The sequence below is a fragment of the Gopherus flavomarginatus genome, chromosome 4, assembly GCF_025201925.1.
Source record: "Gopherus flavomarginatus isolate rGopFla2 chromosome 4, rGopFla2.mat.asm, whole genome shotgun sequence".
NCBI classification, from domain to species: domain Eukaryota; kingdom Metazoa; phylum Chordata; order Testudines; family Testudinidae; genus Gopherus; species Gopherus flavomarginatus.
In genome coordinates this window covers 209,621,151-209,647,463 of record NC_066620.1, presented here as the reverse complement: position 1 = coordinate 209,647,463, position 26,313 = coordinate 209,621,151, and the positions used below count along the sequence as shown (strand labels likewise).

The 26,313-nt window shown below is 50.1% G+C and overlaps 1 protein-coding gene across 1 annotated transcript; it reads left to right on the top strand.

The window, feature by feature from the left end:
- The first annotated feature begins 756 nt into the window (after window positions 1-756).
- Window positions 757-26,313, top strand: C4H8orf74 (chromosome 4 C8orf74 homolog). Its single transcript, XM_050948933.1, has 4 exons — window positions 757-804; window positions 2,239-2,431; window positions 17,693-18,093; window positions 26,095-26,313. Exons 1-4 carry the CDS (start codon window positions 757-759, stop codon window positions 26,311-26,313), a joined length of 861 nt encoding a protein of 286 aa, XP_050804890.1.

The following is a 26,313-nucleotide window of genomic DNA, read 5'->3' as shown; positions in this document are numbered from 1 at the left end:
GACGTGGCAAAGAGGCTGGAAGGGCCGAGTGATGACTTGGGATCGGGCCCTAAAAGAGCTCCCGTATGTGTGTGCTCCCTGCCCCAGGAACCAATGCAGAGGGCTGGCAGGGCTATGACCTCATGTCCCATTGCCACAACCCTTCGGGCAATTTTCTTGGTGGCAGGAGGAGGGACTGAGCAGCCCCTGCTCCTTAGGGCTGCTATTGCGATCAGCCCCATTGGTGGTCCAGGCAGGGAGGGCAGGTTTCTTGCACCCCAGCCTCCGCACGAGGACTGATCACAATCTAGCCATGAATCTGTATGTTCTGGCTACACAGTGCCAATGGGGTGGGAGTGCACAGCTGCTATGAAGCAGAGGTATTGGTCACAGCCGCGAAATGCAAATGGGTATTGTAACAAAGAGGGCTGGAATGAAACAAAGGGAAGGACAATTTAGGCAGAAAGGGGCCCGCTGGTGCCTACACTAAAGTCAATCTGTTTTTCTAGTGACTTCAGTGGCTGCATCCAATACCTGGAAAAGCTTCCTGGCAGCAAGATCTATTAGCCTGCGCAATGGGGCAGGGGTAGCCGCCCCATCGGTCGGGATGTTTAACAGAAACCTTGACACAACTCTAGGGAATCTGCTGTAGGGGAGAGTCCTGCCCGGAGGGGAGCGCTTGGACTGGCTTCTAGAACATTACCACCCAGTGGAACTTTGCTGCCTTTGTGATTGTATAAGACAAGCCGCACTCCCTAGTAATGGGTTCTGATAAGGATGGCGGCCTTATCAGCAGAGGGGGTAAGGAGAGTCTGTGAGCTTCAGGTAAGGATAGCTCCTGGAAATACTGAGAGGTCAGAGCCATTAGGTCAAATCCTTCTCTAGGCAATACTGGTGGAAATTCCAAAGAACCTCATTGACGCTAGTGGAGCTACGCCAGATTTACCTCTCTGAGCTCAGAAGCTGGGTCTTTAACACCACCGCACAGCTGGGGCTCGGCAGAGTTAGCTCTGAACCTCAGCACAGAGCCCAGCAGGTGTCTCTGTGATGCAGACAGTCCTTTCCCTCCACCTCTTTCTGGCCCCTAGACCTGCTCTCTTGCTCTTTTTTTCACGTTCAGAATCAGATAAGGGTTCATACCCTCTCCCACTGCAATAGTGAGTGAGGGGAACAAAAGGTTAGATACCTGCAAGCCACACCTTTACAAGGCCCACACCTCCTTCTCAGCAGCTGGGAATTAGAAGTGTTGCCGAAATAGCCTATATCAGCGCTGGGAAGTTTATGGCTGGCCATTGTACACCTGGCCGCAAACCCAAGGGCAGTTTATGGCAGGTAGAACTGAGACAACAGAAGAGGAAATACACTGATCCTGCCCTTCGCTCCCACTGGGCACGCAGCACGCCGCAGGGTTCGGCCCCATGAATTTGACTCCCACGAAGTCACTGGGCTGCAGCCTGTTGCTGGATGACTGCAGCAATGAGGCAAATCTCTCCCACTGCAGGACCAACCTTATAAGGGTCAGGAAGGACCTTTGCCGCCTCCATGATTGCGTCTTTAGCCATATTCCTGAGCAAGGAGTGGGGTGGAAGCCAGGAATCGCCTTGAGGCACAATTCCCTCTCCACTCCAGGGAGAAAGTACCTCACAGTGACTTGAAAGAGTGCTTATACCGGGCCGGCTACTCTGACCTATTACGGGGGGACATGGGTTGGAGCTAAGGCTCTACCCAATTTCCCACCTATCCACTGAGCAGAGTCTGTGAGCTGCACCAGACCGAGACCTGAAACCCAGCTAGGCCAAGCAAGAGTCGGGGGGAACATGGGGGTGGGTGGCTGTGACTCCCCAACTTGGCCCAGTAAAGCCCCAGTCACTTTCTGAAAGCTGCTCGCTCCCCTCTGATGTGGGATATCAGACATGACAGACCCAGCAGGATACTGCCTGGGATGGACCCAGTGGAAACTCCTAAGGGCCTGATTTTGCTCTCTCTCACACCTGGGAAAACCAGGCGCTATGAACCATACGGAGTAAAACAACCATGAGATCAGAATCTGGCCCCATGTGCCTATATTTTGAGACACTTGGGTTAGATTCTCAACTGGAATAAATCAAAATTACTCCTTTGGCTTCCAGGGAATTACTCAGACTTAGGCCAGGGTGAGGATCTGGTCCATTCTCTTCAGGAGAGGATGCTGCATCTGCAAGTGAAGTACCTGCCTCCCCCGCCACTCCCACGTCACTTGCGTTTCTGTCTCTGTGCCAGAGGGAAGAAGGGCGCCAGTGCCTGAGAGCGCTCCTGCGATGGGAGGAGTTTGATGATGTTGGGGACCTGAGGCGCAGCATAGAGCTCGACAGCGTTTACAGCAGCATTGTGTTCGCTGTGGAGAAAGGGCTCTCCTGGCCTGCAGTCGTGGAAGCGGGAAAGCTTGCAGAAGAGCTGCTGAACGAAACCAAAGGTGTGTCCTAGCGATGGGAACTGCCTCCAGCTTCCTGCTTCTCCTGTTGGTCTCGCCCCGGTGTAAATCAGAAGCATGGAAGGCAGTGCTGTTACACTGGGGTGAAACTGGTGCAAGGAGAATCAAGCCCTAAATGTGTGGGGGGAGGGAGTTAATATTTGGTGGGTCAGTTGTCCCCATGCAGCCCCCTCGTGACCACAGTGTTTCAGGAGAGGGCGCATGAGTTACACCAGTGTAAATGAGAGCAGAATCAGGCCCATTATTCCAAGATCTGTCCAGGCGTGGAAAGAGCCCTGCTCTTGTAGTGAGTGGGGACACACACAGGAGATACGCTCTGCCTAGCTGTGGGTTGACCTGTCTCTGAGTGCAGCCCCGCAGAACAAGTCTGTTTGAGTGACACAGGTCTGCGTACGTATCACGTTTGCAAGAGCTGAAATCATGCCCTTGCCCTACCTCCATTAGAGACCGTGAAAAGCAAAGAATTGATTCTTGGTTTCATAACAGCGGCCTCATGTATATAGCACTTTCCATGCAAGCATCTGAGAGCACTGGATAAACACTTGTGAGCTTCCCCTCACAACAGCCCCCATATAAATAAATATTACTGGGCCTTACTTATAAAATGGGCTGCCATGTAGGGTGACCAGACAGCAGGTATTAAAAACCAGGACAAGGGGTGGGGGGGGGCAATAATAGGCATCTATATAAGAAAAAGCCCCAAATATCGAGACTGTCCCTATAAAACTGAGACATCTGGTCACTCTACTCCCATGTGATGTATGTGTGCCTATGATTTGTTGGTGAAAACACCTGCACACCCACTTTAAACTGTCCATCAGCAAGTGTAACACTTTGTTCCTGCAACACACAGTTAAGTTTCAACACATGCAGCCCACAGTGTGTCACAGCTCCCTCTAGTGGATGGTCAGCCTGGAGGATAATAGCCTACTGCTGCTACAAGATAATGGAGTCACTCCTTTAGCTCAAGTGGGATAAATCTCTGCTATGGGCTCAAGTCCAAACCCTGTTGTCAATTCATACCAGCTTTATATACATACTTTTCTGAGCATTCCTCACTAGCAATCCAGGACTCTAATGCGGGTCTCCTGTGTGGCTGTGAGGGATCAGGATATGTGTGATCATGCCTAGTGGTTTGAACAGGGAGTTAGGCCTAGTGGATAGAGCAGGAGCCAGTAGCCAGGAATAGCAGCCAAGGGTCAAGCTGAAGTGAAAGGCCAGATGTCAGGAATAGGAGCTGAGGATCAGAGTCAGGTTAGCTGGAGTGAGGCAAGGCCAGGAACAAAGCTGGGTCTGAGGCAGGAGCAGGGCTGGAATAAGGCAGGAGCAGGATCTATTTCAGCCATAAGTGAATATTTTGAGCAGATGCTGAACTGTTACTGCTGGGCTTAAGAGCTGGTCTGCTGAGTCTTCCCACCAATCGGGCAGCCTGCTACAGGCCAGCTGCACTTGTTGCCTGGAGACCAACTCTGCTGAAGGCCCTGATTCCTGACACTAACCCCCATTCCCCGAGGGCATCTCCTGGGGACCTCAGGGCCCAGTTTCTCTGGGTACTTCTGATGGAACTTTTGCAATATGCCCAGGGCCTGGATTTTCTCTAGTGTTTCCCAAGACCGCTCAACCAGATTATAGCCTTCCCAATCCACCAGGTATTAGAGCTTTCCCCTAATTCTCCAAGAGCTGAGGATTAGGCAGACAAAGCGCTCCTCCTGTCTGTAGACTGGGTGGCAGTGGCAGATTGGAGTGGTCTGGGTAAGGGTTCTCGGTGTAGGACTTTAAAAGTGAGATGTGAAAGACAGGGTAGATCTTCAAGGGTAGCATAACCTGAAGGCAACTGGATTTACCCATTCTTTAATCTTGAAAGGGACCAGGAATTGGTGGTCTAGTTTGACAGATGGGTGACTCCATTTAAAGTTCTGGGCAGAAAGCCATACCTGGTCCCCTACAGCCAGATTGGGGGCAGCTTCACGGTCTTGGTCCACATGGTGTTTATAGGCTTCTCCAGAAGACTGCAAATGTTCCTTGAGCTCCTAGTGCAGATGAGACACTAAATCCGTGGTGGCTAGTACTAGAGACCTTACGGTTAGGTCTGAGTGGAAGTGAGGGTGAAATCCATAGTTTGCGAAGAATGGGTTTGTTGGGTTGAGGCATGGATTGCATTGTTATATGTGAATTCAGCATAGCACAGCAGGGGGAGCCAGCCATCCTGGTGGTAAATTTAGAAAGCAGCTAAGATACTGCTCCAAGATTTGACTGTCTCTCTCTGTTTGTCCATTAGTCTGTGGATACTAGGCTGACAAGATGACAGACTTGATGCCAAGGAGTCTGAGACTTTCCTGCCACAGTTGAGAGATGAACTGGTGTCCCAGTCTGATACAATGTCTGGTGGTAACCCATGGTAGTGGTAGACATTTTCCAAGAAAAGCCAACCCATCACACATGTGGTAGGAACAGTACAGCATGGGATGAAGTGTGCCATCTTTGTTAGGACATCAATGGCAACTGGGATTGCTGAGTGTTCCTAGGAGTGTGGCAGTTCTACAATGAAATCCATTGATATAGTAGATCAAGGCTGCAGAGGCGTGGGCAGAGGCTGGAGGAGACCTAAGGGTTTGATCATGGGTTCTTGGTATGGTTGGAGAGGTTTCAGAATCATATATACTCCTTGATGTATATACTCTTATGTATGTATATACTCTTACAGACCTGGCCACCCAAAGCTCCTCCAGACCACATTCCAGATCTTGAAATTGGCCAAAATGGCCCACAAACAGTGAATTGCAGCATATTTTCAATACCTGAAGCCCAGGTTGTCCCTCCAGAACATAAATACAACCCTTGTGATAGAAAAGGCCATTCTGTAATTGGAACTCAGAGTCAGGTGGGCTACCCACATCATTCAGGGTCTGGCAGATCTGGGTTGTGTATGGATCATCAGGGAGTGGATGGAGGATGTCAGACCACTGTTGATCATCTTACTGATAAAGTTGGGCACCTTGAGCATGTGCATCTCCATCAGGTTTGAGATATTCACTTTTGCAGGATAGGGCCTCCATCTTCCTGTTTCTTGTCCCTGGGTAATAAGTTATCACAAAGTTGAAGCAAGCAAGGAAGAGGGACCAGCAGATCTGGCATTGGTTACAGCATCTAGCCATCCATAGTTACTCCAGGTTTTTGTGGTGCAACAGGACTTGGACCACGAATCAGGCTCCTTCTAAGAAATGGTGCTGCTCCTCAAAGCCACATTGATAGCCAGTAGCCCCTTCTCCCAGGTACTGTAATTTTTTCCTGCTGAGATTAGTTTCTGAGAATAAAAGACACAGGGAAAGAGTTGGTTAAGGTGGCCCACATGCTGATATAAAACTATCTATGGCAAAATTAAAGACACCAGCTCCAATCCTAAATAGTTTAGTGGGATGTGGGTGAATCAGGTTGGGTGCTGAGGTGAATGCCCTCTTCAGTCAATCAAAGACCCACTGAGCCTCTGTGGGCCCGGCCGACTGGAACACCATTATGGGTACAACCAAGCTAGAAAACCCTTTAATAAATTTCCTGTAAAAATTGGTGAACCCCAGGAATTGCTGCACCCCAATTTCATCCTTGGATGCAGCCCAGGAAGATATTGCCACCACCTTACTTACACAGGTCTATGCTGAGTCCCTCAGGCGAGACGATATAGAGCAAGAATTCCACAGAACTCGCATTTCTGGAGCTTTGCACAGAGATGCTTTTGCATAGAGATGGTTTTGGCAGAGTCTCTCCAAGCCAATGTGCACATGATGACTGTGGCAGTGCTGACTTTTGGAGAAAACGAGGCTGTCAGCCAGGTAAATGATGGCAAATTAGTCCAGCATGTCCCTAAAGATATTATTTATGAAATGCTGGAAGGTCACCAGAGCATTGCACAACCCAAACAGCATGACCAAATATTCAAAGTGATCACAGCTGGTATGGAAAGTGATCTTCCAGTCCTCTCCTTCTCAGATCCTCCCCAGGTTATAAGCTCCATGGAGGTCCAAATTTGTAAAGACCTTGACTGAAAGGAGTCTTTTGAATAGGTCATTAATAAATGCTAAGTGGTACTGGTTCGGATTATAATCTTGTTCAGAGTTTGGTAGTCCACACAAGGCCAGAGGAAGCCTTCTTTCTTTGTCATGAAGAAGCTCAAGTCCCCAGCTTGAGATGTGGAGGGATGAATGAACCCTGCAGGTTTTCCTTGAGATACCTCCAGAGTGCCTGTTCAGATTCAGAGAGACTGTAGATCACCTGTAGGGAACCTCTGCCTCCAGCTGGAGGACAGCAAGGCTATGCCAGGGTAGTAGGGTGTCTGCTTTCTTTTTGTCAAACATGTTGGCAGAGTGATGATATTTATCAGGAATCCCTAGAGCTGCTGTGGGTGTGTGTGTGTGGGGGGGTCATGGGGCTTGCCAGGGACACCTTTGGATCCCCTCTTTGTGGCTCTGAATTCTTTGTGGTCCCTTGTCAGCTTTTGGGAAACAGGATTGTTGCCTGATTGCCACTGGATGCATGGATCAAGGGCAATGAGCCAGGGGATGACAATGACAACTGATGAATTTGGTGCAAAAATTAGCACAAACTGGAGGATTTCAAAGGGTAGTTACCTCTAAGGGGCTGTCTTGTGGGTTGTGGCAGAAGGAGTGACCCATCCACGGACTCCGCTAACTCAGGAGAGTCCTTGCACTGGGTGGGGATCTTGTGTGCTACTGCTTGGCTGAACTCCAGATCCACCAAGTCCACCAGCGATTCTACGTTGGTATCAGGCATCACAGGATGCCAGAGAGGGAGTTGGAGATGTGTTGGACGCTGACTGGCCATCACCAGGGTGCTGTCAGACGAGTGTTGGTGTGGACTGTTGGGGAGAGGATACCAGCAGGGCTGGGGCTTGGCATTTCCTGATGAGGGCACAGATCGGATCTTAGCATGGAAGCTCGATGCAAAGTCTCCTGGTTCCCCACAATATAGACACAGGCCTGATGCCTGGTGTCAATATTTCTCTGTGGGGTAAGGCAGGGCCAAACCTGATCCACTTGCATGGGTTTGGGTGATGGAGAAGGGACTGATATGGAGGGGGGCCATGCCGACAGAACTGGCAGAAGCCAGAAGGCCCATCTTTTTTCTGGGAGGCATTCAGTCAGGCTATTGTCAATCTTGATGCTTAGCTCAGCTAAGATATCCAGGCCAGACGGGGATTCCACCCAGGCCTGTTCATCTTTAAGATTATTGTTCAGGTGGAGCCAGAAATGGTAACACTGGGCAGCCTCGTTCCACTCAGTGTCTACTACCGAGCGTTGGAACTCCTGCTGCATATTTAGCAACTGGCTGGCCTCCCTGCCACAAGGCCTGAAGTGCGGCTTTGACTGGACGCTTGCAACTCTGGTCATCGAAATCACCTCCACAACTCACACAAAGTCCTCAAATTGTCCCTGAAACCAGCTTGGTTTTCCCAGGAGTGGAAACACCACAGTCAGGGCCACCCCCATAAGGAGGCTGATCATCAGTCCTGCTTGGGCTGGGTCAGTGGGGCACGCCAGCGGGCGTAGCAGAAATAGGCGCCGACACTGAGTTAGGAACCCCCCAACATTTGTTGCAATCACTATTGAACTTGTCAGGCACAGGGAGCAGGGGTCGGCCCTGCAGTCAGCATGAGTCGAGCTTGCAGGCCCATGTTCTGGGCTTGCAGGGTGGCACCCTGAGTCTGCAAGTTCTGTAGGGGTTCCACTCGCTCCATCAGAGAGCTACTGGCCTTTGTAGGATCTAGGCTCACCGTGTTAGCTCTAGTTCTCTTATAATGTGTGTTTTCTTTTGGGGCTGCTCACACTGTCAGACTAGGATGTGGGCAGTCGAGCCAAGTGGTTGGAGCAGGAATTGGTAGCCAGGAATAGGAACTGAGGATCAAGCCAGGATCAAGGCCAGATGCCAGAGCCAAGGGGGAGAGCTGAAGCCAGGAATGGGAGCTGAAGGTCAGTCAGGTTATCTGGAGCAAGGTAGGAGCAGGGCTGGGCCCCAGGCAGGTGCTGTCACAGCCATAGGCAAATGCTTTGAGAAGCCTTCGAACTGCTGCTGCTGGGCTTAAGAGCTGGTCTGCTGACTCCTCCCACCATTCAGGCAGTGTAACCAAGGCTGGAACGCGGCCAGGAACAAGCAGACGCAGGGCCTGCTGCAGCGGTGGGCGAATGCCTTGCGCAGCCAGGGCCCTGCTGATCTAAAGAGCAGGTCTACTGATCCCCCTCAGCCAATCAGGCGGTTGGCCAATCAAGCAGCTCAGGTGGGGTCCAGCTGAACTCATTAGGCTGCCTCTGATTAGCAAGCTAGCTGCGGGTCCTTACTCCTGCCAGACAGGCATGAACCCTTAGTGTAAATGTCACCTGACTATTTTTCTTCTCACATAAGTGTCTAGATTTGGCACTGGCCCCTCTGGCGGCCTTTGGCAAACCACTTAACTCTGAGTTCCCATCTGGAAAACAGGGATATTGACCAAACAAGAGGAGTGAAGATTAATCAGCGAATGGTCCATTTGGTCCCATCATTTACATGGGTTTAACCCCACTGGGGTCCCCTCCAGGATCACCAGCTTAGCCCTGGTGTAACTGAGGGGAGAATTTACCCCAGTGCATGTAAAGTGTCATGTTAGGGCCTGATGCATCATCCACCAAAGACAATGGGTCTTTACAACAGGCCTCAGCTTGGACCTCTAGAACCTGAGCCTATAAGGTCAGTGTGATCCGAGGGCATTCAGCTCTTTGCAGGATCAAGCCCCATTGTCATCTGTCAATCCCATCCATTGCTTGCCTTGCTTTCAACGTGCAGACGCATGTGTTTCAGATATAGCTTTCAGCTGAGCTACTTTGCCCTGGAAGGTGCACAGTGCCTCTTGCTACATGCATTAGTTTGGTGACCTTAACGTCATCCCCCGCAGGTTTGTGTACTTTTTTTTTTTGCCCCCACTTTGCTGCCAAGAAACAAATTAGAGCTAATACTGTCCTTGTTTGCTTATGAGATAATACATTCAGTTCACACCAGTTAGGTGTGTCGTGTTTATTTAGCACAAGATTTAAGCAGAGATGGACTCGGGCCACAAAGTTTGGATCCGGATGTCATTTGAACTTTCTCAAATCCTTTCTTTATATCTGGGGTTGAATTCCACCCCCTTTAGTTCTAGGGCTTGTCCTACACTTGTCGACACAAAGGATGAGTGATTCCCCCCACCCTCCCACTCTAGAGGCTGTACAGGGCCAGATTCTCCTCACACAACTGATTTTATACCAGTCTTAGTCTCCTGACTTCGGCCGAGTTGCTTCTGATTCACATCAGCTTACAGGAGAGCGGGAATCAGATCTAGAATAAGCTGAGAGGGGCAGGTGTCAGATCCCTTCCTCCTTCATGCCTCTGTAATGAAGAGCAGCAGATGAAGGAAGGAATGGATGGTAACAGGGGCACCAGAAGGAGGGACAGGGGACCATGCCCCTCCACTTTTTACCAGCTGTAAGGGTGAGTGACGGGGAGGGGGCAGAGAGGAGTGAGTGGGGGGCAGGGTCTTGGGGGGGGAAGAGGCAGCATGGGGGGCAGGCGCTCAGGGGAAGGGGTGGCACAGAGGCAAGGCCTTGGCTGGAAATGCAACGCAGGGGTGGGGCCACAGTTCTGGCATCAGTGTCCCCCTCCTCTTTTAGGGAGCTTCCAGTGCTCCTGGGCAGTAAAGCCACAGTGGCACAGTTAGACAGGCCATCATTACGCGACAGTCAAACAAAGGGACAGTTTTCCTACTTTCCATTCTGGGAAGCACAGGGGTAACGGTCTGAGGAGAGAGCAACTAACCATCATGGGACACCTGGGTGTTTCACCTCACATCCCAGTCAGTTTTAGTCCCTCTCCTCTCTGTGCAAGGTGATCAGAGCCACCCACATGCCTTGGGATGAAAGAGAGAACAGAGCTCCCTTGGGAATGCCTGGATAGGATACAAACCTACCAGCTACAAAGCATGACCCTTGCATGCCCTGCTTCCCGATGTTGGGCGTTAGGATGTTTACGTTTTTAAGGCACTCGCTAAATAATTGCCCATTTGTATGACTGACCATAAAGCCGATGCCTCTGGGTGTATGGCATTTAGGGTTGCTGAGTACCACCTCCAAGGAGCTGAGCAGCCAATGAGCAAATGGGAGCTGAGGGTGCACTGCAGGTCCCCATATCTGGCCTGTGACGGGTGAGTGGGTGAGGATGGGGACAATCAGAGATTGCTAGCAGTTTACTTTTGAGCTAATCACGCCGGTGCACATAGTTTGAGGTGGATCATGTTTGCATAATACTGCTTTCAAAGACGTCGCCGTTGTTGTCCTAGTAGCCAACTTGTTTGCACTACACGTTTATTCTGCACATTTGCTTTGGGCTTGAAGAAAGTTCTGCAGGCCACTCAGGTTTGGGCTTTTGGGGTAACCCAGTGTGAATGACAGCCTAGCAAAACCATGTCACATAGAAGGAGAAATTCACCTCGTGCCAGGGACCAGCTCCAGGCCTATGCACTCCTTGCAACCCACGTATGTCGAGAGCTTAAGTGAGACTTAAGAACTGCATAGGACAGTTCTGATTCCTCTGTGTATAGATGACTTTTATTATTTGTATTACTGTAGCACCTACAAATCCCCATTATGGACCAGGACCCCATCGTGCTAGGGGCTGTACAAAGATGGTCCCTGCCTCAAGGAGTTTCCAATCTGAGAAATTCACTCAGAATTGGCTGCCTTTCTATGGTGTCCTAGTTATTGCCGCTCAACACTCGGGATCCTAATATCAAATCTCAATTGAGCCGTATGAGATGGATTCTATTTGAGACATCATGGCTTCTTAGCAATTAGATTAAGTTTAATTAAAATATCACAAACAAATTAAATTTTCCTTTGCAGAGTGGGGAAGATGCCATGGGGTATTATGATAAAGTAGCAACCCCTTCTCAGTTTTCCCTGCCGATTCACAGGGGAAGGAGCTGTGCTGCGTCGCTCATAATCAGCCCTGCTGAATAATGGATGGGAAGCTAATGATAGATTGAAATCTTGTGGAAGAGCCAATGTGCACCAGGAGTTAATCTCCAGAACTAAATCTTTGTGGAAAAAACAAACAAAAACTCATTTCAGAGTGAGGAGCCCAAACTTTGACACTGATGGAAAATGCTGCTTTTATAAACTAAGTCTGCGTTAGTGCCTGAGACATCTTGTTAAGATCATTTCCATCAGTATGTTAGCTGCGAAAGCTTAACTATGTTATTTGTTATTCAAACAGTGCCAATATTGCACTATGTGCATTACAGACAGGAAGAAGATTCCACACTGCCTTGCTCCTTTGTGAGGTCACCAATGCCTGTGCAACATGGGTGTAAACGGCGCAACATGGCTGGTGGGAGTGGAGAATTCCAATATGGGAGCGTTGCCTTGTTTGCACAGGTGTAAAAGACTGCTCAAGGTGCAAGGCAGTGGAGAAGCAGGCCCAAGGTCCTCTGCCCTGATCTAAATAGCCAGCTTGCAAGCCAAGGATGGTGCATTGAAAAGCAAGGTGTTGGAGCAGTGACGTTTCACGCCTGTTTGGTTAGTTGCATATGGTTTGTTCCTGTTTTCTATTGTCTTTTTAACTCTTCTTTCAAGGGAGATCCAGGATTATGGGCTACCTGGAAGAAGGGTTGGGGGGATTTGAAGGTGGAGGTGTGGTGGATGAAGGAGGAAGTAGGGGTACAGTGAACAGAATCAGAGGCAGAGGGGGCCTCTTGGACTCGGGCATGCAGATGGGAGTGGGAGAAGGGTTGGTTCCTCATGCAGCCTTAGGCAGAGTGGAGTGATTAAGGGGTAGTGAAAAGAGACAAGAGCAGAGAGGTAGTGAGGTGTTGTGTTGGCATGGCCATGAGGCAAGGACTAGGGACCCACTCCAAAGCCCACAGAAGTTAATGGGAGACTTTCCTTCATGGGACTTTGGATCATGCCTTCGGAGTGGAAGTTTGGGAAGGTAACAGAGAGATCTGAAGAGGGATGGAATGTGCTTGGCAAGGGGAAAGACTGTGAGGAAAGCATACAAGATGGATTGGGGGAATTCCGCCCAAAAGGATGTTAATACATTTGAAAGGGTTCAGAGAAGAGCCACAAAAATGTTTAAAGGATTAGAAAACCTGCCATATGGTGATAGATTCAAAGAAGTCAATCTATTTAGCGTAACAAAGAGAAGGCAAAGGGTTGGCTTGATTACAGTCTATCAGTACATACCTGGGGAACAAATACTTGATAATATGTTCTTCGGTCTAGCAGAGAAAGGTATAATACAATCCAATGGCTGGAAGCTGGAGCTAGACAAATTCAGACTGGAAATAAGCATACATTCTTAACAGTCAGAGTAATTAACCATTGGAACAACTTACCAAGGGTGGTGGTGGATTCTCCATCACTGGCCATTTTAAAATCAAGCTTGGATGTTTTCTTAACTACCGATATATATTTTGGGAATCACTCTGGTGCAGTTCTCTGGCCTGTGTTAGACAGGAGGTCAGATTGGATGATCACAATGGTCCCTTTCTGGCCTGGGAACCGATGAATCTTTGAAAAGGGGAGAGCTGGGGTGGCAAGAGAGGAGGCAGTCTTGGTAGTTAGGTGAAAGGGAATGTCTGCTGCCTTCTTTTGCAATCCCAGCCAAATCCCCATCAACCTCTGAAATGAAAAATGCAAAAGCTTATTTGTTTTCCTTTATATACAAAGATTAGGACTGTACACACAAACCCTGGGAGAGAAGGTTTGCAGGAGAGGGAAGGGCAGAGATACCTTCCTACAGCAGGACACAGTCTGCAAAGGAAGGCTAGACTTCCTCAGGGCAGCATCCTGGCCACCTGGCACCTTGTAATGTCACTTTGCTACCACTTCACAGTGACCATCTCTCCGCTACAACCCCCGGCCCCAGTACTGACTCCAGTTCTCTTTCCAGTCCAGCTCTCCTTTTCCGGTAGCATCTTGGTGCTATTAATCACTGGCCCTAAATATAGACTTCCTTCTCCACTCCTGGTGTTTTTCTGAAGGTCTTGATCCAGAAACGATGTGATCAGAGTCTAGTTTCAGTTACACTAGTGTAAATCCAGAGTAACTCTACTAGCTACTCCAGAATTACAGCGGTGTAACTGAGCCCCCTATGTGCTTGGGATTGTGAAATAACCCTGGAACCACTCTTTAACTGAAGCTGATGGACCTAATTCGGGACTCATTTACACCAGTGTAAGCGAGGAGTAACTCCACTGAAGTTAATGGAGTTATACTGGTGTGAAACCAAAAGAAGATCCCAGGCCTGATTTACACGTTATTTCAGCTTCATGGATACAGAGATTGTACGCTTTCTGGGGCAGGATCATCTCTTTGTTCTGCGTTTGAACAGCCCCTTGCACGGTGGGTTTCTGGCCCGTGACGGTGGTCCTAGACTCTGCTGCAATACAAATAATAATAATGATTATAATAATGGTCATTCTGAGAGGAAGATCATCTTGTGGTGAAAATGCTGGCCAAGGGCTTCAAAGATCTGGGTTCACTTTCCTGGCCCTGTCACAGGCTCCTCGTGTGATGCACATCTCTCCAGCAGATCTTGGTTCTCGTTTAGACTGGGAGCACTTAACACAGGGGTGGGCAAACATTTTGGCCTGAGGGCCGCATCAGTTTTCGGAAATCGTATGGAGGATTGGTTAGGGGAGGAAGTCATGGCCTGGCTCCCACCCCCTATCCCTGCCCCCTACCGGGACGCCTGCACCATCCAACTCCCTTGTTCCCTGACTGACCCCCCAGGACCCGTGCCCCATCCCCCCCCATCCCCTGACCATGCCTGGAACCCCTGCCCCTGACTGTCCTCCGCCGCCCCCTCCAACCCCCTTCTCATTTCTGACTGCCCCCATTTAACCCCCCTTCTACCTGTCCCCTGACTGCCCCCCAAAACCCTGCCCCTGACTGCCCCCCGTTGCCCCATCCAACCCCTCCTCTCATTTCTGACTGTCCCCATTCAACCCCCCTGCTCCCTGACCTCTATCCACACCCCCACCCCCGACCACCCTCCCGAACTCCCCTCCCTCTATCCAACCCCCTCTCTCTGCTCTCTGCCCCCTTACCGCACTGCCTGGAGCACCAGGGACTGGCCCAGCTGGAGCCAGCCACGCCATCGCCACTGTGCAGCACAGAGACCGGGTCAGGCATGGTTCTGCAGCTGCGCTGCCCCAGGACTCAAGCCAGCGGCGCGATGAGCGGAGGCTGCGGGGAAGTGAGAACAGCAGGAGAGGGGCTGGGGAGGAGCCTCCACAGCCAGGAGCTCAGGAGCCAGGCAGGAGGGTCCCACAAGCCGTAGTTTGCCCACCTCTGACTTAACACCACTTTGGTAGCATAAAGTGGTTTTTAAGTCACGTTACCAGCTGCCTGCCAGAACTGGGTAAAGGGAGCTTAGTGTAAATGAGAATGAGGCTCCCTGTGCCTGTGTAACCTGTTGTCTGTCCTGTCTAGTTAAATTCTGAGTGCTATGTGGCACTGATTAGGGAGCTGTCTACAAGCAGTACAGTGGCACAACCACTATGCAGCTATGCCATAGTAGCTGTAGTAAACCCACCTCCACTAGGGGCAGTAGTTAGGTCAATGGAAGAATTCTGTTCTGGGCTTAGGTTGGTTTGTCTACCCTGCATTTATGGCAGCATAATTTATATTGCTCTGGGGAGTGAATAAATCACCCCTCTGTGACATAAGTTACATCAGCATAAGTGCCGGTATGAACAGTGCTGTGTCGGCGGCAGAGCGTCTCCGGCTGCATAGCTATTGTTGCTCGCAGGGGCTGTAGTAGTTAAGCCAATGAGACAGCTCCCCGTCGGCTGAGAGCAGCTACATTAGAGAGCTTATAAGGGCACAACGGGTGCTGCTGTAAACTCTCTTGTGTAGCTGTAGCCTTAGGGGTGTGATTTTTTTACCTCCCTAGGTCAAGCTAAGTTTTAGGTGTAGCCCAGGTCTCAACGTGCATGCAGCACCTAACGTTACCGCTGGACTTTCTAGTTGCTACTGTAATATTAATACACATTTTGCCCACTCCTTGCTTGCTGTGGAGTGAAATCTAGGCCAAGGGCTTCTGAATTTGATGTGGCAAAGAGTTCTGTGGCACCTTGTTTGTTAGTCTTTAAGGTGCCACAGGACTCTTTGCCACTTTTACAGATCCAAACTAACACGGCTACCCCTCTGATATTTGAATTTGATGTGTTCTTCATTATTTGGCTTCTCCCTTGACATATATAAACACTATAACAAATGATCTAGGTCTATACACTCCCATTAGGGACATTTTATCAGGAGGGCCAATTTTGCACATGGCCCCATTCATGGGTGCAAAACCTGCATTAGCATGAGGCATCTGGGCAGTCAAAGCCCCCACTGTTATCATCACCACTGCAGTTCAGAGCTTTGTGAAGGAATAACACGCAGCCACTCCTCATTCTAAGGGCTGGGACAATGGTGTATTTGATCTCCCTGTCAGCCAGTTCAGCATAGACTCACATCAGTTTCCTGAAACATTTGGCTCCAGTCTTGCCATCCATTGCCTGAGTCAGTTGGCGAGGCTGGGACTCTCATGAGCCAGATCTCTTCACCCCAATGACTTTACTTCTCTGGGCTCCACCTACTTTTACCCCAGCTGGTGTCATTCACTCTCAGACTTGTCACTGTTGACTTTGAGGACGTGTAACCCACACACCTTCTGGTGTGGTGCTCTGTCCCATCTAGTGACGCCGAGACCACTTAGAGAGAGAGATAAAATGAGTCTGCTCCACAGCCTTAGCTAAAAGGCAGTTGGCTTTTAACTTATGCGGTAGAGGCTTATGCCATAGGCACCGACTTCCCCGCTTTCCCCTAGGTGCTCACCCCCTTCCTCTGCCCCCGGCCCAGCCCCCACACCCACTCCACCCCTTTCATGCCACCCCACCTCTGCCCCACCCTTATTCCAAAGCCTTCCCCAAAGTCCCTGCCTCTTCCCCACCTCCTCCCCTGAACTCGCCACATTTCCGCTCCTGCCCCTGCCTCCCCACATGCCGCCAAACAACTGTGGAAAACCAGGCACCTGTCAACCTTAAATGGCACCTGGACTCAGAAGCCAAAAACCGGATTTTCTGGGTAAAATCTGGATAGGTGGCAACCCTACCTCTTGCAGGAAAGCAAGTAGACCCTCTGGCCCAGTCCTACTCCTGTGGAGGACGATGGGAGCTTTGCCTTTGATTTTGGTGTGAGCAGGCTCAGGTTCTAAATGGTCTAAGAGGAACTAAAAAGTCTTCAAAGAGATTGTCACTTCCAAAGCATTGTGAGAAGTAAACACAGAAATAGATCCCTCCAGATAAGCCTGTAGTCATCTGATATAATGTTAGCAGTCTGGCATGAACGTTACGGCTACACAGCTAGACCACTAATGTGCAGAGAACACTGTGTATGATGCTGACCAATATTGCCTCATTATTTCCTTTTTCTCCCCCCTGGCTCTTTCTGTTTCCATTCGTTGTCTCTTGTCTTATGCTTTGATTGTAAACTCTGTAGGGCAGGGATCGTCTTTTTGTTCTATGTTTGTACAGCGCCTGGCACAATAGAGCCTTGGTCCCTGGCTGGGCTCCTAGGTGCTGTGGTAACACATGTAATAATAAATAACAACAGCAGGAGCACTCGATGTGACCTCAAAAGCAATTCAACAAGAGATGTGAGTGCACTGCAGAGTCAGTAGGTGCAGAACCAGCCTTTGATCTGTTATACACGTCTGTCACAAAAATTCCCCTTCTCTCATGCAGCTGATTCAAGGGGGTATCAACACCATCACAGGGTAAAATACTGGCGTGGGGTTATCCCAATAGGATCATTGTCTGTCAAACACATTTGTTAAACCATTTCATTTGCTGTAAGCTTCTGGGCTGAGCTGCAGCCCTTCTTGTATAACTGAGTATCATCCTTCAACTCGAGCTGTTGTGTCCTGTAAAATGCAGCCACGTGAGCCTAACATGTCTTTGTAAACAACAGCCCTGAAGAAACAGCGACTTCCCCTCTTTCCCCCATGACAAGATTAAAGATGGTCAGTGTGGGATAATTTCAATTTATTTCCCCTCCAAACAAATATTGGTTGGTGCTAATCACCTCATCCTTAAAACAGCAAAATGGCATTCTGATTGCTACCAGAACCTTGTAGGGGTTACTCAGGAAACATTTTCTTTTTGTTTCTTTCCAGGTTTGCCCGTTTCTCAGGCCATCTGTGTCCTAAGGGATAAACTCGTGGCATGTGAGCCAAAGCTGAGTCCATTCAAACCATGTGTCTTGTGTGAATACTTCTATCACATGCTCATCAGGCATTACCAGCTCTACCAGTTTGTGCTGTGTCAGGAGAGAGACGTTGACCAGACGTCTGCCCACCTAGAAATCTGTGTGCCACCACAGCCTCTGCCGCTGACTGCAGGTGTCAATGCTGAAGTCTGGCACTATCAGCAGCAGCTGGCTGCCCTCTCAGCCACTGAGATCCAAAAACGTACCAACATGCTGCTCCTCCGAGAGACACTACACCTGGAGAGGGAGCATATGTTGCAAAGAGCATATCATGATCTGAAATCGCGAGCAGAGATCCTAGACAGACAGGTAATGCTGTAGTAGTTGTAGAGAAATGGGCACCTTCACACTGAAAGGGATGCAGTGTGCTCCACAGGCGAGGATACTACAAGTCAAGAGACCTGGATTCGGCTTCTGGCTCTGCCACTGATTCACTCTGTGACCTTGGGCATGTCACTTCACCTTCTGTGGCCTCAATTGCCACCAGCCCCTGGGACAATGTACCTCAGAGACATGCCTGGGGTGGCCAGGAATCCATGGTACATGCATGGAGGTTCTTCCTATTTCTGATGATCCTTGAGTATTTTGACATGAGTTGGGACATTTTATTTCTAGTTGTAGAGGAGTGGATTCATTCCTGCGGCACCTCCTGCTGGTGACTTCGGGAATTAGCTCAGTTCCAGCTCTGGAGCGCCCTCTGCAGGCCGGTGATCCACCTGTCCTCTGGTCCCCATGTCCCTCCCTGGACCCGGTGCCCTTTTACATGGGGTGCTGCCCCCTGGCAGTAACCCCTTTCTCTCAGGGTCTCCCCTCCCCTGGGAACTCTCACTGTCTATCCCCACCTTGCCTCAGTATAAGGCTACTGCCAGTCATTGTCTAGCCCCACACCCTGGGGCAGACTGCAGTATCAGCCACTCATCACTGACAAGGAGGGTTTGGGCCTGCTGCCTTGGCCTACCCCTGGGCCGCCCTCTGCAACCCCCAGTACCCATTGGCCCAAAGCTAGGTCACAGCCTGGGGCTTTCCAGGATAGAGCTCCCCACCTCCTCAGCTTGTCCCCAGCCCTGCTTCACTCAGGTACACCTTGTCTCTAGCCCCCTGCAGCCAGGCCCATCTCCCTCTACAGTCAGAGGGAGACCGTTTTGGGCTTCTGGCTCACAACCTCTTATAGGGAACAGCTGGGCCTGATTGGGACCTGGCCACAGCTGAGCCTACTTTCCCCAATCAGCCCAGGCTTCTTGCCCCAGCCACAGCCCTCGTCCTGGGCTGTTTTAAGCCCTTCAGGGCAGGAGCAGGGGTCCACCCTGCTACACTAGCATTTTGCAAGTGACAGAGATGGGCACAAACCAAAACCCCATCTTCAGACTCTCCTGAGCATGAGGGTTTTACAATTCAGACCTCTAATTTGGGGGAGTTTGGATTTGGCATGTGGATTCAATGGATCCGTTATAAAGGACGATTAGTGGAAGGCATCCAGATGCCACACTGACAGGCAACCTTATAAAACCCTGCCTAGATGTTACCCACTCCATGCTTCATTGCACGATGCCCCTTGGCAGGCTGTCCTCATGTTCCATCAACCTCTCTCTGTTCCTATCACAAGCATGTTACTGGATCTTAACAAAGAATAGTAACAGTTCTCCTGGCCTGGAGGTGAGGTAAGAGCTGGAATCCCAAACGGTTACAGAGCGAATGGTTTTGGACCATGGGCATGTAGCATATTCCTGTTGGGCCTTGATACACCCAGGGCCAGTGCAACCATGTAGACAACCTAGGCAGTCGTCTAGGGCGCTAGGATTTGGGGGGCAGCATTTTCTTCAGCAGCGACCGTGGCGGCCGGATCTTCAGCCGCCACGGTCTCCACTGGCATTTAGGCGGAGGGAGCTGGAGCAGGGGGGCACGAGGAGGGCCTCCTGCAGCAAGTAAGGTGGGGGGCGGCACGCAGGGGAACTCCCCAGCCCCAGGTCACCCCTGCCCCGCCTCCTCCCCGAGCACGCCGTGGCCGCTTCACTTCTCCTGCCTCCCATGCTTGTGGCACCAATCAGCTTAGGCACCAATCAGCTTAGGCACCGCAAGTCTGGGAGGCGGGAGAAGTGAAGCAACAATGGGGTGCTCAGGGTGGAGGCAGAGCAGGGGTGAGCTGGGGCGGGGGGGGGTGCCCTCAGGGCGGAGGGTAGGGGGTGGGGAGCTGCCGCAGGGGGGGCGCCTCAGGGCGGAGAGGGCGGAGCTGCCACTGCGGGGAGGGAGGGCGCCTCAAAGTGGGGCCTAGGGGACAGGGGAGGGTGCAAGGTAGAAAGATGTGGAGAAATTAGAGAGGGTCCAGAGAAGAGCAACAAGAATGATTAAAGGTCTTGAGAACATGACCTATGAAGGAAGGCTGAAGGAATTGGGTTTGTTTAGTTTGGAAAAGAGAAGACTGAGAGGGGACATGATAGCAGTTTTCAGGTATCTAAAAGGATGTCATCAGGAGGAGGGAGAAAACTTGTTCACCTTAGCCTCCAATGATAGAACAAGAAGCAATGGGCTTAAACTGCAGCAAGGGAGAGTTAGGCTGGACATTAGGAAAAAGTTCCTAACTGTCAGGGTAGTTAAACACTGGAATAGATTGCCTAGGGAAGTTGTGGAATCTCCATCTCTGGAGATATTTAAGAGTAGGTTAGATAAATGTCTATCAGGGATGGTCTAGACAGTATTTGGTCCTGCCGTGAGGGCAGGGGACTGGACTCGATGACCTCTAGAGGTCCCTTCCAGTCCTAGAGTCTATGAGTCTATGAGTAGAAGTTTTGCCTAGGGCCCAAAACATCCTTGTACCGGCCCTGGATACACCTACTGTCTGCCCACATTGCATGCCTTTTCCCTGCTGCCTGACGCATAGCAGGAGCTGTTGGGATTGAGCAAGAGTTGAGTATGCGGTATGGGAAGTGGAGTTACCTCTGCTCCTCTGGGTATTTGACTCCTGCACAAGAGGTTCTGGGCTTGCTCCTGCAAAGTAACTCTGCCTATCCCAGTACAAGGTCAGGCTTCACCTAGGGTATGTTTAAACTACAATGCAAGCCCAGGGTTAGCAGGACTTGAGTCAGTGGACCTGGGTTGGCGAAATCAGGGCTTGAGTGTCCCCACTGATTGTCAGTCCCAGGTTAAGAATTTTCTAACTCACACGTGAACCCGGGGCTCTGGTGTCCACACTGCAGTATGCAGCCCTGAGTCAAACCACCTGTATCCCAGACTCCCTAGCATCCTCCCAAAAGGTAGTCGCTCTAGCTCTTTGACCATGGTACAATGTAGGAAAAGTTAGCAGTTCACTCTGCACATTACAGGAAGTTTGAACAGCCCGTCAACACATCCTGCCAAGCAGGCATTTTGGTCTGTGTGCTCCCGCCAACCAGAGCCGGTAACGTGAAGAAGTCATTTCGCTTGCACTTTCACTCCTGGTTCAGGAAACAGGCAGGGCTTCCATGAGATGCTGGTGGGCATTTTGGCAGAGTTTTCTGACCTACCGAAAGCACCTAACAGACCTTCTGATGGAGCAGGAGCATGAGAAGGAGAACACAGACATGGCTGACTAGAACTGGTGATGTTGCTCACCATGCTCGATAGAGCCGCTCATGCTCTCTACATAGACTGGCACTTCTGGAGCAGGGCCACAAGCACAGACTGGTGGGACTGCATCCTCTGGCAGACCTGGAATGACAAGTGGTGGGTCCAGAACTTTTGCATGAAGAAAACTATCTTTCTGGAGCTTTGTACCCTCCAATATAAAGATACCCTCATGAGGGCAGCCTTGCCAGTTCATGAGTGGGTCACTATAACCATCTGGAAGCTGGCTACCCTGGACTGCTACAAGTCTATGGCCAACCAGTGTGGTATTGGAAAGTCAACTGTTGGTAAAGTGGTGGTGGAGGTTTCTGAGGCGACCAGGGGTGTGGTTTACCCCAAGGTGGCCAGCATAAAAGATATTCTGAAGTAACTGCTGGCTTTGAGAGAATGGGGCATCCAAACCAGGACCATTGATGGAGCATGTGCCCATCGTTTGCCCTCCTCAAGGAGCACGAGTACATAAACCGCAAAGGGTGCTACTCCATTGGTATGCAGGTCCTCATGGACAACAGCACTTGTTTTAAGAATGTTAACATGGGCTGCACTAGAAAAGCTCATGATGCCAGGATTTTTCGCCAATAGGAAGTCAACATTACGGACAAGCTGGGATGCTATTCCCAACAAATGACATTGTCAAAAACAACATTCCCATCCTTGTTCTGGGGGATCATGCATACTCCCTTTTGCATTGGCTTATGAAACCTTATCCACAGCCTCCCCACCCACCATCCTTTCCCTGGCACACATCTGGACAAAATTTCAAACCCCAGACAATTTTTGGGACAAATGATTTTGTCATCTATGAACTACCTTTAACTGAAATCAGCTGGACTTGTAAATGAGATCCATTTCCACATTCCCCCACCCACAGTTCACTGTTTCCAGGCAGTTAATTACGCCTTTGAGTGGTTATAGAGGAATGTATTTACAGGCATGGAAATGTAAGGTTATTATTTGTAAGAAACAAGAATGCCTGAGCAATCATCCGGAGCTTTCATACTCCTGGTAGGGTCCCGCTTGGCAAGCAGATCTGAGGAGAGTTTCCTGACTTACTGCGGTCCAAACTTCACAAAGACCCCAACGGTGGAGCAGGTGCAAATAGAGGACCTTTTACTCATCTGTGGCTGTGAAGGCTGACAAGGGCTGCAGCAGAAGGGAGGACCCTGGTAATCTTGGATTTCCTTGTCACTGGGTCAGGGTTTTCCTCCTGTCAAGTCTCGTATGGCCACCACCTGCGCACCACATTAAATGATTTCATGTGCAGGCCTCTGCCAAAGGGCTCACACCCACACAAAGACCTGCGGTGACGGACGAGCGATGGGGAAGACGGGAGCAGTGATCTCTGGGAGTCTTTAGTCACAAATCTGCACGCAGGCGGCAGCCATGTGGCAGAGCAGGCCTTTTTAGGATCCCCTCTGCTCATCCCAAATGGGGGAAGGGGGCTAGAAAAGGTGCCCCAAACATAGGCCGTCTCACACTCTTCCGACTGGATGGCCATCAGGGCCGGCTCCAGGGTTTTTGCTGCCCCAAGCAGCAAAAAAAATAAAATTTTAAAAAAGCCGCGATCGTGTTCTGCAGCTCTACCACTACTGCTTCAGTCTTCAGTGGCAATTCAGCAGCTGGTCCTTTGCTCCGAGAGGGAGTGAGGGACCCGCCGCTGAATTGCCGCCGAAAACCCGGATATGCTGCCCCTCACCGTTGGCTGCCCCAAGCACCTGCTGCTGGGCTGGTAACTGAAGCCAGCCCTGATGGCCTTATCCAGTGGGATCACTCAACTCCACCGCCAAAACCAGACAGCAAGTGTGAAAAATTGGGATGGAGGTGGGGGTAATAGGCACCTATATAAAACAAAGCCCCAAATATCGGGACTGTACCTATAAAATTGGGACATCTGGTCACCCGAGTGCTTGTGTGTGTGTGTGGAGAGAGAGATCACACAGACACTGAGGCAGGCAAGAACAGAGAGAGAAAGAGAGTGACCCTGAAGTAGCAGCTGAAAGTGTCTGGCTGACTTTGGAAGAACCCTTTTGGGTTTGCGGGTTGGGGTGCAGGCTGAAAAGCGTGGGGCTGTGAGCAAAAGAAGCTGTTTCCTTTTATTTGATCTATATTGCATTCAGAGCCACAGTACTCTTTGCATTCTTTGCAGATCAACAAAACTGCCTCAAAGAAACACCTGATGACCATCAATTTCTACTCCCGACTGGAACACCCCCAGCACCCCAAACTTTGTACAGCAACATGGGTCAAAAAGGGGCAACCATGCTATTGACCCACTCTTTATTTTTTTGTGCCATCCACAGCATGTTAGGCATTTCATACAAAATACACAAAGAGCAGGTCCCTGTCCCGGAGAACTGAAACTCTATAAGCCACCTTTCCCCCTGCTGACTAATACATTACTGCATGAGCTCCTTTGCAGCTTTCAGGGGGAGTGCTCACAGAGTAAGGTACTAATGTGAGAGAGGGTTTGAGAACACAGCCCCAAATGAAGGGCATGACAGACCAGCAAGGGTACAGCATGCGCCATGATGGGACGTGGCAAAGAAGGATGTAAGTTATGGATGTGGTGACACAGTTACTTATCTGACCACACCATGTATGTCTTTGCAGGAGAAATGAGGCTTTAATAAGGATGAGAATAGTCACACCTTGCTCTTGTATAGCACTTTTCCACAGTGGTGGTCAGAGCACTTTACAAAGGAGGGCAGGGTCATTATCCCCAGTTTACAGATGAGGAAAGTGAGGTCACCCAGCAGGACAGTGGCAGAGCAGGAAATAGAAACCAGGGCACCTGACTCCCAGTGCAGAGCTCTGAAGAAGTAACAAGTGAGTGGGGGGACTGGTCCAGTGAGCTCAGGAGGGCATTCTATACGTTGGGGCAATGGTAGTATTTTTTTTTTAATAAAGCAGACAGCAAAGAAACGCAAAGGTAACAAAACACATCTTACCCTGATCAGCTCTGACGCAAAAGATCGAGATGCCACTTGCTCTGTTGGCACTGACTCATATTCATGCAGATTTGTTTTCCGGGCACTGCTGAGTGAATGAGATCCGCACCTGAGGAGATGGAACTTGGGTTTGTTTTCCTTCCAGTGACTTTGTAATCTCAGCATGGAGTGGTACAGCTCACAGGTCTATGTCAGGCTGCTCTCAGCTCTCTATCTAGGTGACCTGTGTGTTAATGGAAGGGAGAAAAGCCTTGGATCAAAGTCTGTGATCCATACCCTGTGGGAGTTTTGCTTGAGTAAAGGCTGCAAGATTTGCCTAGTATTTAAACAATAACCCCTCACGACACTAAATTCATTTGGAAAAAGCTACAAGAAAAGTACATTTCACCACCGATGCTGCTTGTTCGCACTTTACTGAGCTTGGACAGTGAATCTGGAGAGAGCAGAGTCAACTGCCCTGTTCTTCTGCCCTCACACAATGCCACTGTGTTAGGATGTCCCGATCCCTTTTTTTAAACCACGCTTAACTGGTGGGAATTAAACTACTTGACAGTGACCCTTTAATAGAGGTGACAGCCCTGAGGCTTTGGCCACACCTTTAATTCTTGATCCACCCTGTATTCATCACACTCAAGTCTTTTGGTGCAAGAGTGTGCAGCTCCCACGCAAGCACTGAACTCCTACTGATGTCAATGGGAGTCCTGGGTGTGCAAAACAATGCAGAAATGAGGCTTTTCATGGCTAGGGTAGATATTGGGCTGCCACTTCCAGTCTCATTCCATAACCAGCTGTGAAGAGTTTGTAACACTTAGGGAAAAAAATACGTTAACCTGCCTCAGCTTGCACTACAGGTTTTCAGCCCAGGAGCAAATCGTTTTGGAAATTTAATTAAACTCTAACGAGGCACTTTTATTATTGGGCCACCCGTCTTGTGGAATTAACGTACAATAATGTGCGGGTGGCTAATTGCTCTGTTGGCAAGTTCAAGTCAAGCAGAGACAATCCTCCCAAATCACCTTTTGAACTCACGCAAACAGCAGAGAAGAGCAGCCAGGAAAGTTTAACTGGTTCTTCAAGCACCACAGGCCCCTTATGTGGGTGAGTCCCAATATAGGACTGGAAACTCCCTCCAAGTTTTCTTCTTGGCTCTCAGTGGGATGGAGGTCTTGCTCCTCTTCTTTGCGGAATCAGCTGGGGTAAGGGGGAGTTGGCCCATAGATCTGGTTAGATCTTAGAAAATCTGGTGGTGGCCTGGGACATCTGCATGGAGGTCTCTGTTGTACTGACAATAAATGCAAGACTCTGTGCTTTCATGCTGTCTCCGAGCCCCACCCCAAGCTTCTTGGCAGCGTGGCTTCAATGAAGCAGTATGCCCATGTATTCGCCCTCCCCACCCTGGTGTTTCAGAGTGTAGAGGGGAACCTGCCTTCAGAGTCATCAGTGATTCATGAAGAGAATTTCTGCAGTGGTAAGTGGAGGGTGCTGCTCTGGAGAATGGCTACCTCTCAAGCATGCCCAGGCCCACAGCAGCAGATCTCAAGCCTCACCGAGCCGCTTAGAAGGACCTTCCACCAGGCTGGGGGAAAGGTAAAGCTGATACACAGGAGGCATCTCACCACCTTTTCTGCCCTCCCCCTTCCTTCAGTCACTGCCAGCTTGGCCCAGGATCAGTTCAAAGGGAATGGCCCCTTTGTAATGTAATACAGGTAGTAAAAAGAGAGATGCAGTTAACCACAGCCCTCATCTTCTTCTGCTTGCTCTTCAGATTTTGGAGACCCTAGTGAAAGAAGTGATCGGGACCCAGATCCAAGCTCTCCGTGAGATCCTGCAGACTGAGATCCAGACCACCTTTGAGATCCTGGACCTGAGACTCCAGAAGAGGGCCCTGATCCTGAACCCTCCTGTCCCCTACCCCTCACCTCCCCTTCTTGAAGAACGAGCAAAGAAGTCAACCAAAGCTCAGCTGCAGAAAAAGAGGAAGTGA

What these genes read in the sequence shown, in the direction of transcription:
- C4H8orf74 (XM_050948933.1), top strand. Translation starts at nt 757, where the DNA reads ATGGCGGCCTTATCAGCAGAGGGGGTAAGGAGAGTCTGTGAGCTTCAG. An exon ending in GCTGCTGAACGAAACCAAAG is followed by an intron (nt 2,432 to 17,692) that starts GTGTGTCCTAGC and finishes GTTTCTTTCCAG; the next exon opens with GTTTGCCCGTTTCTCAGGCC. An exon ending in CAGAGATCCTAGACAGACAG is followed by an intron (nt 18,094 to 26,094) that starts GTAATGCTGTAG and finishes CTTGCTCTTCAG; the next exon opens with ATTTTGGAGACCCTAGTGAA.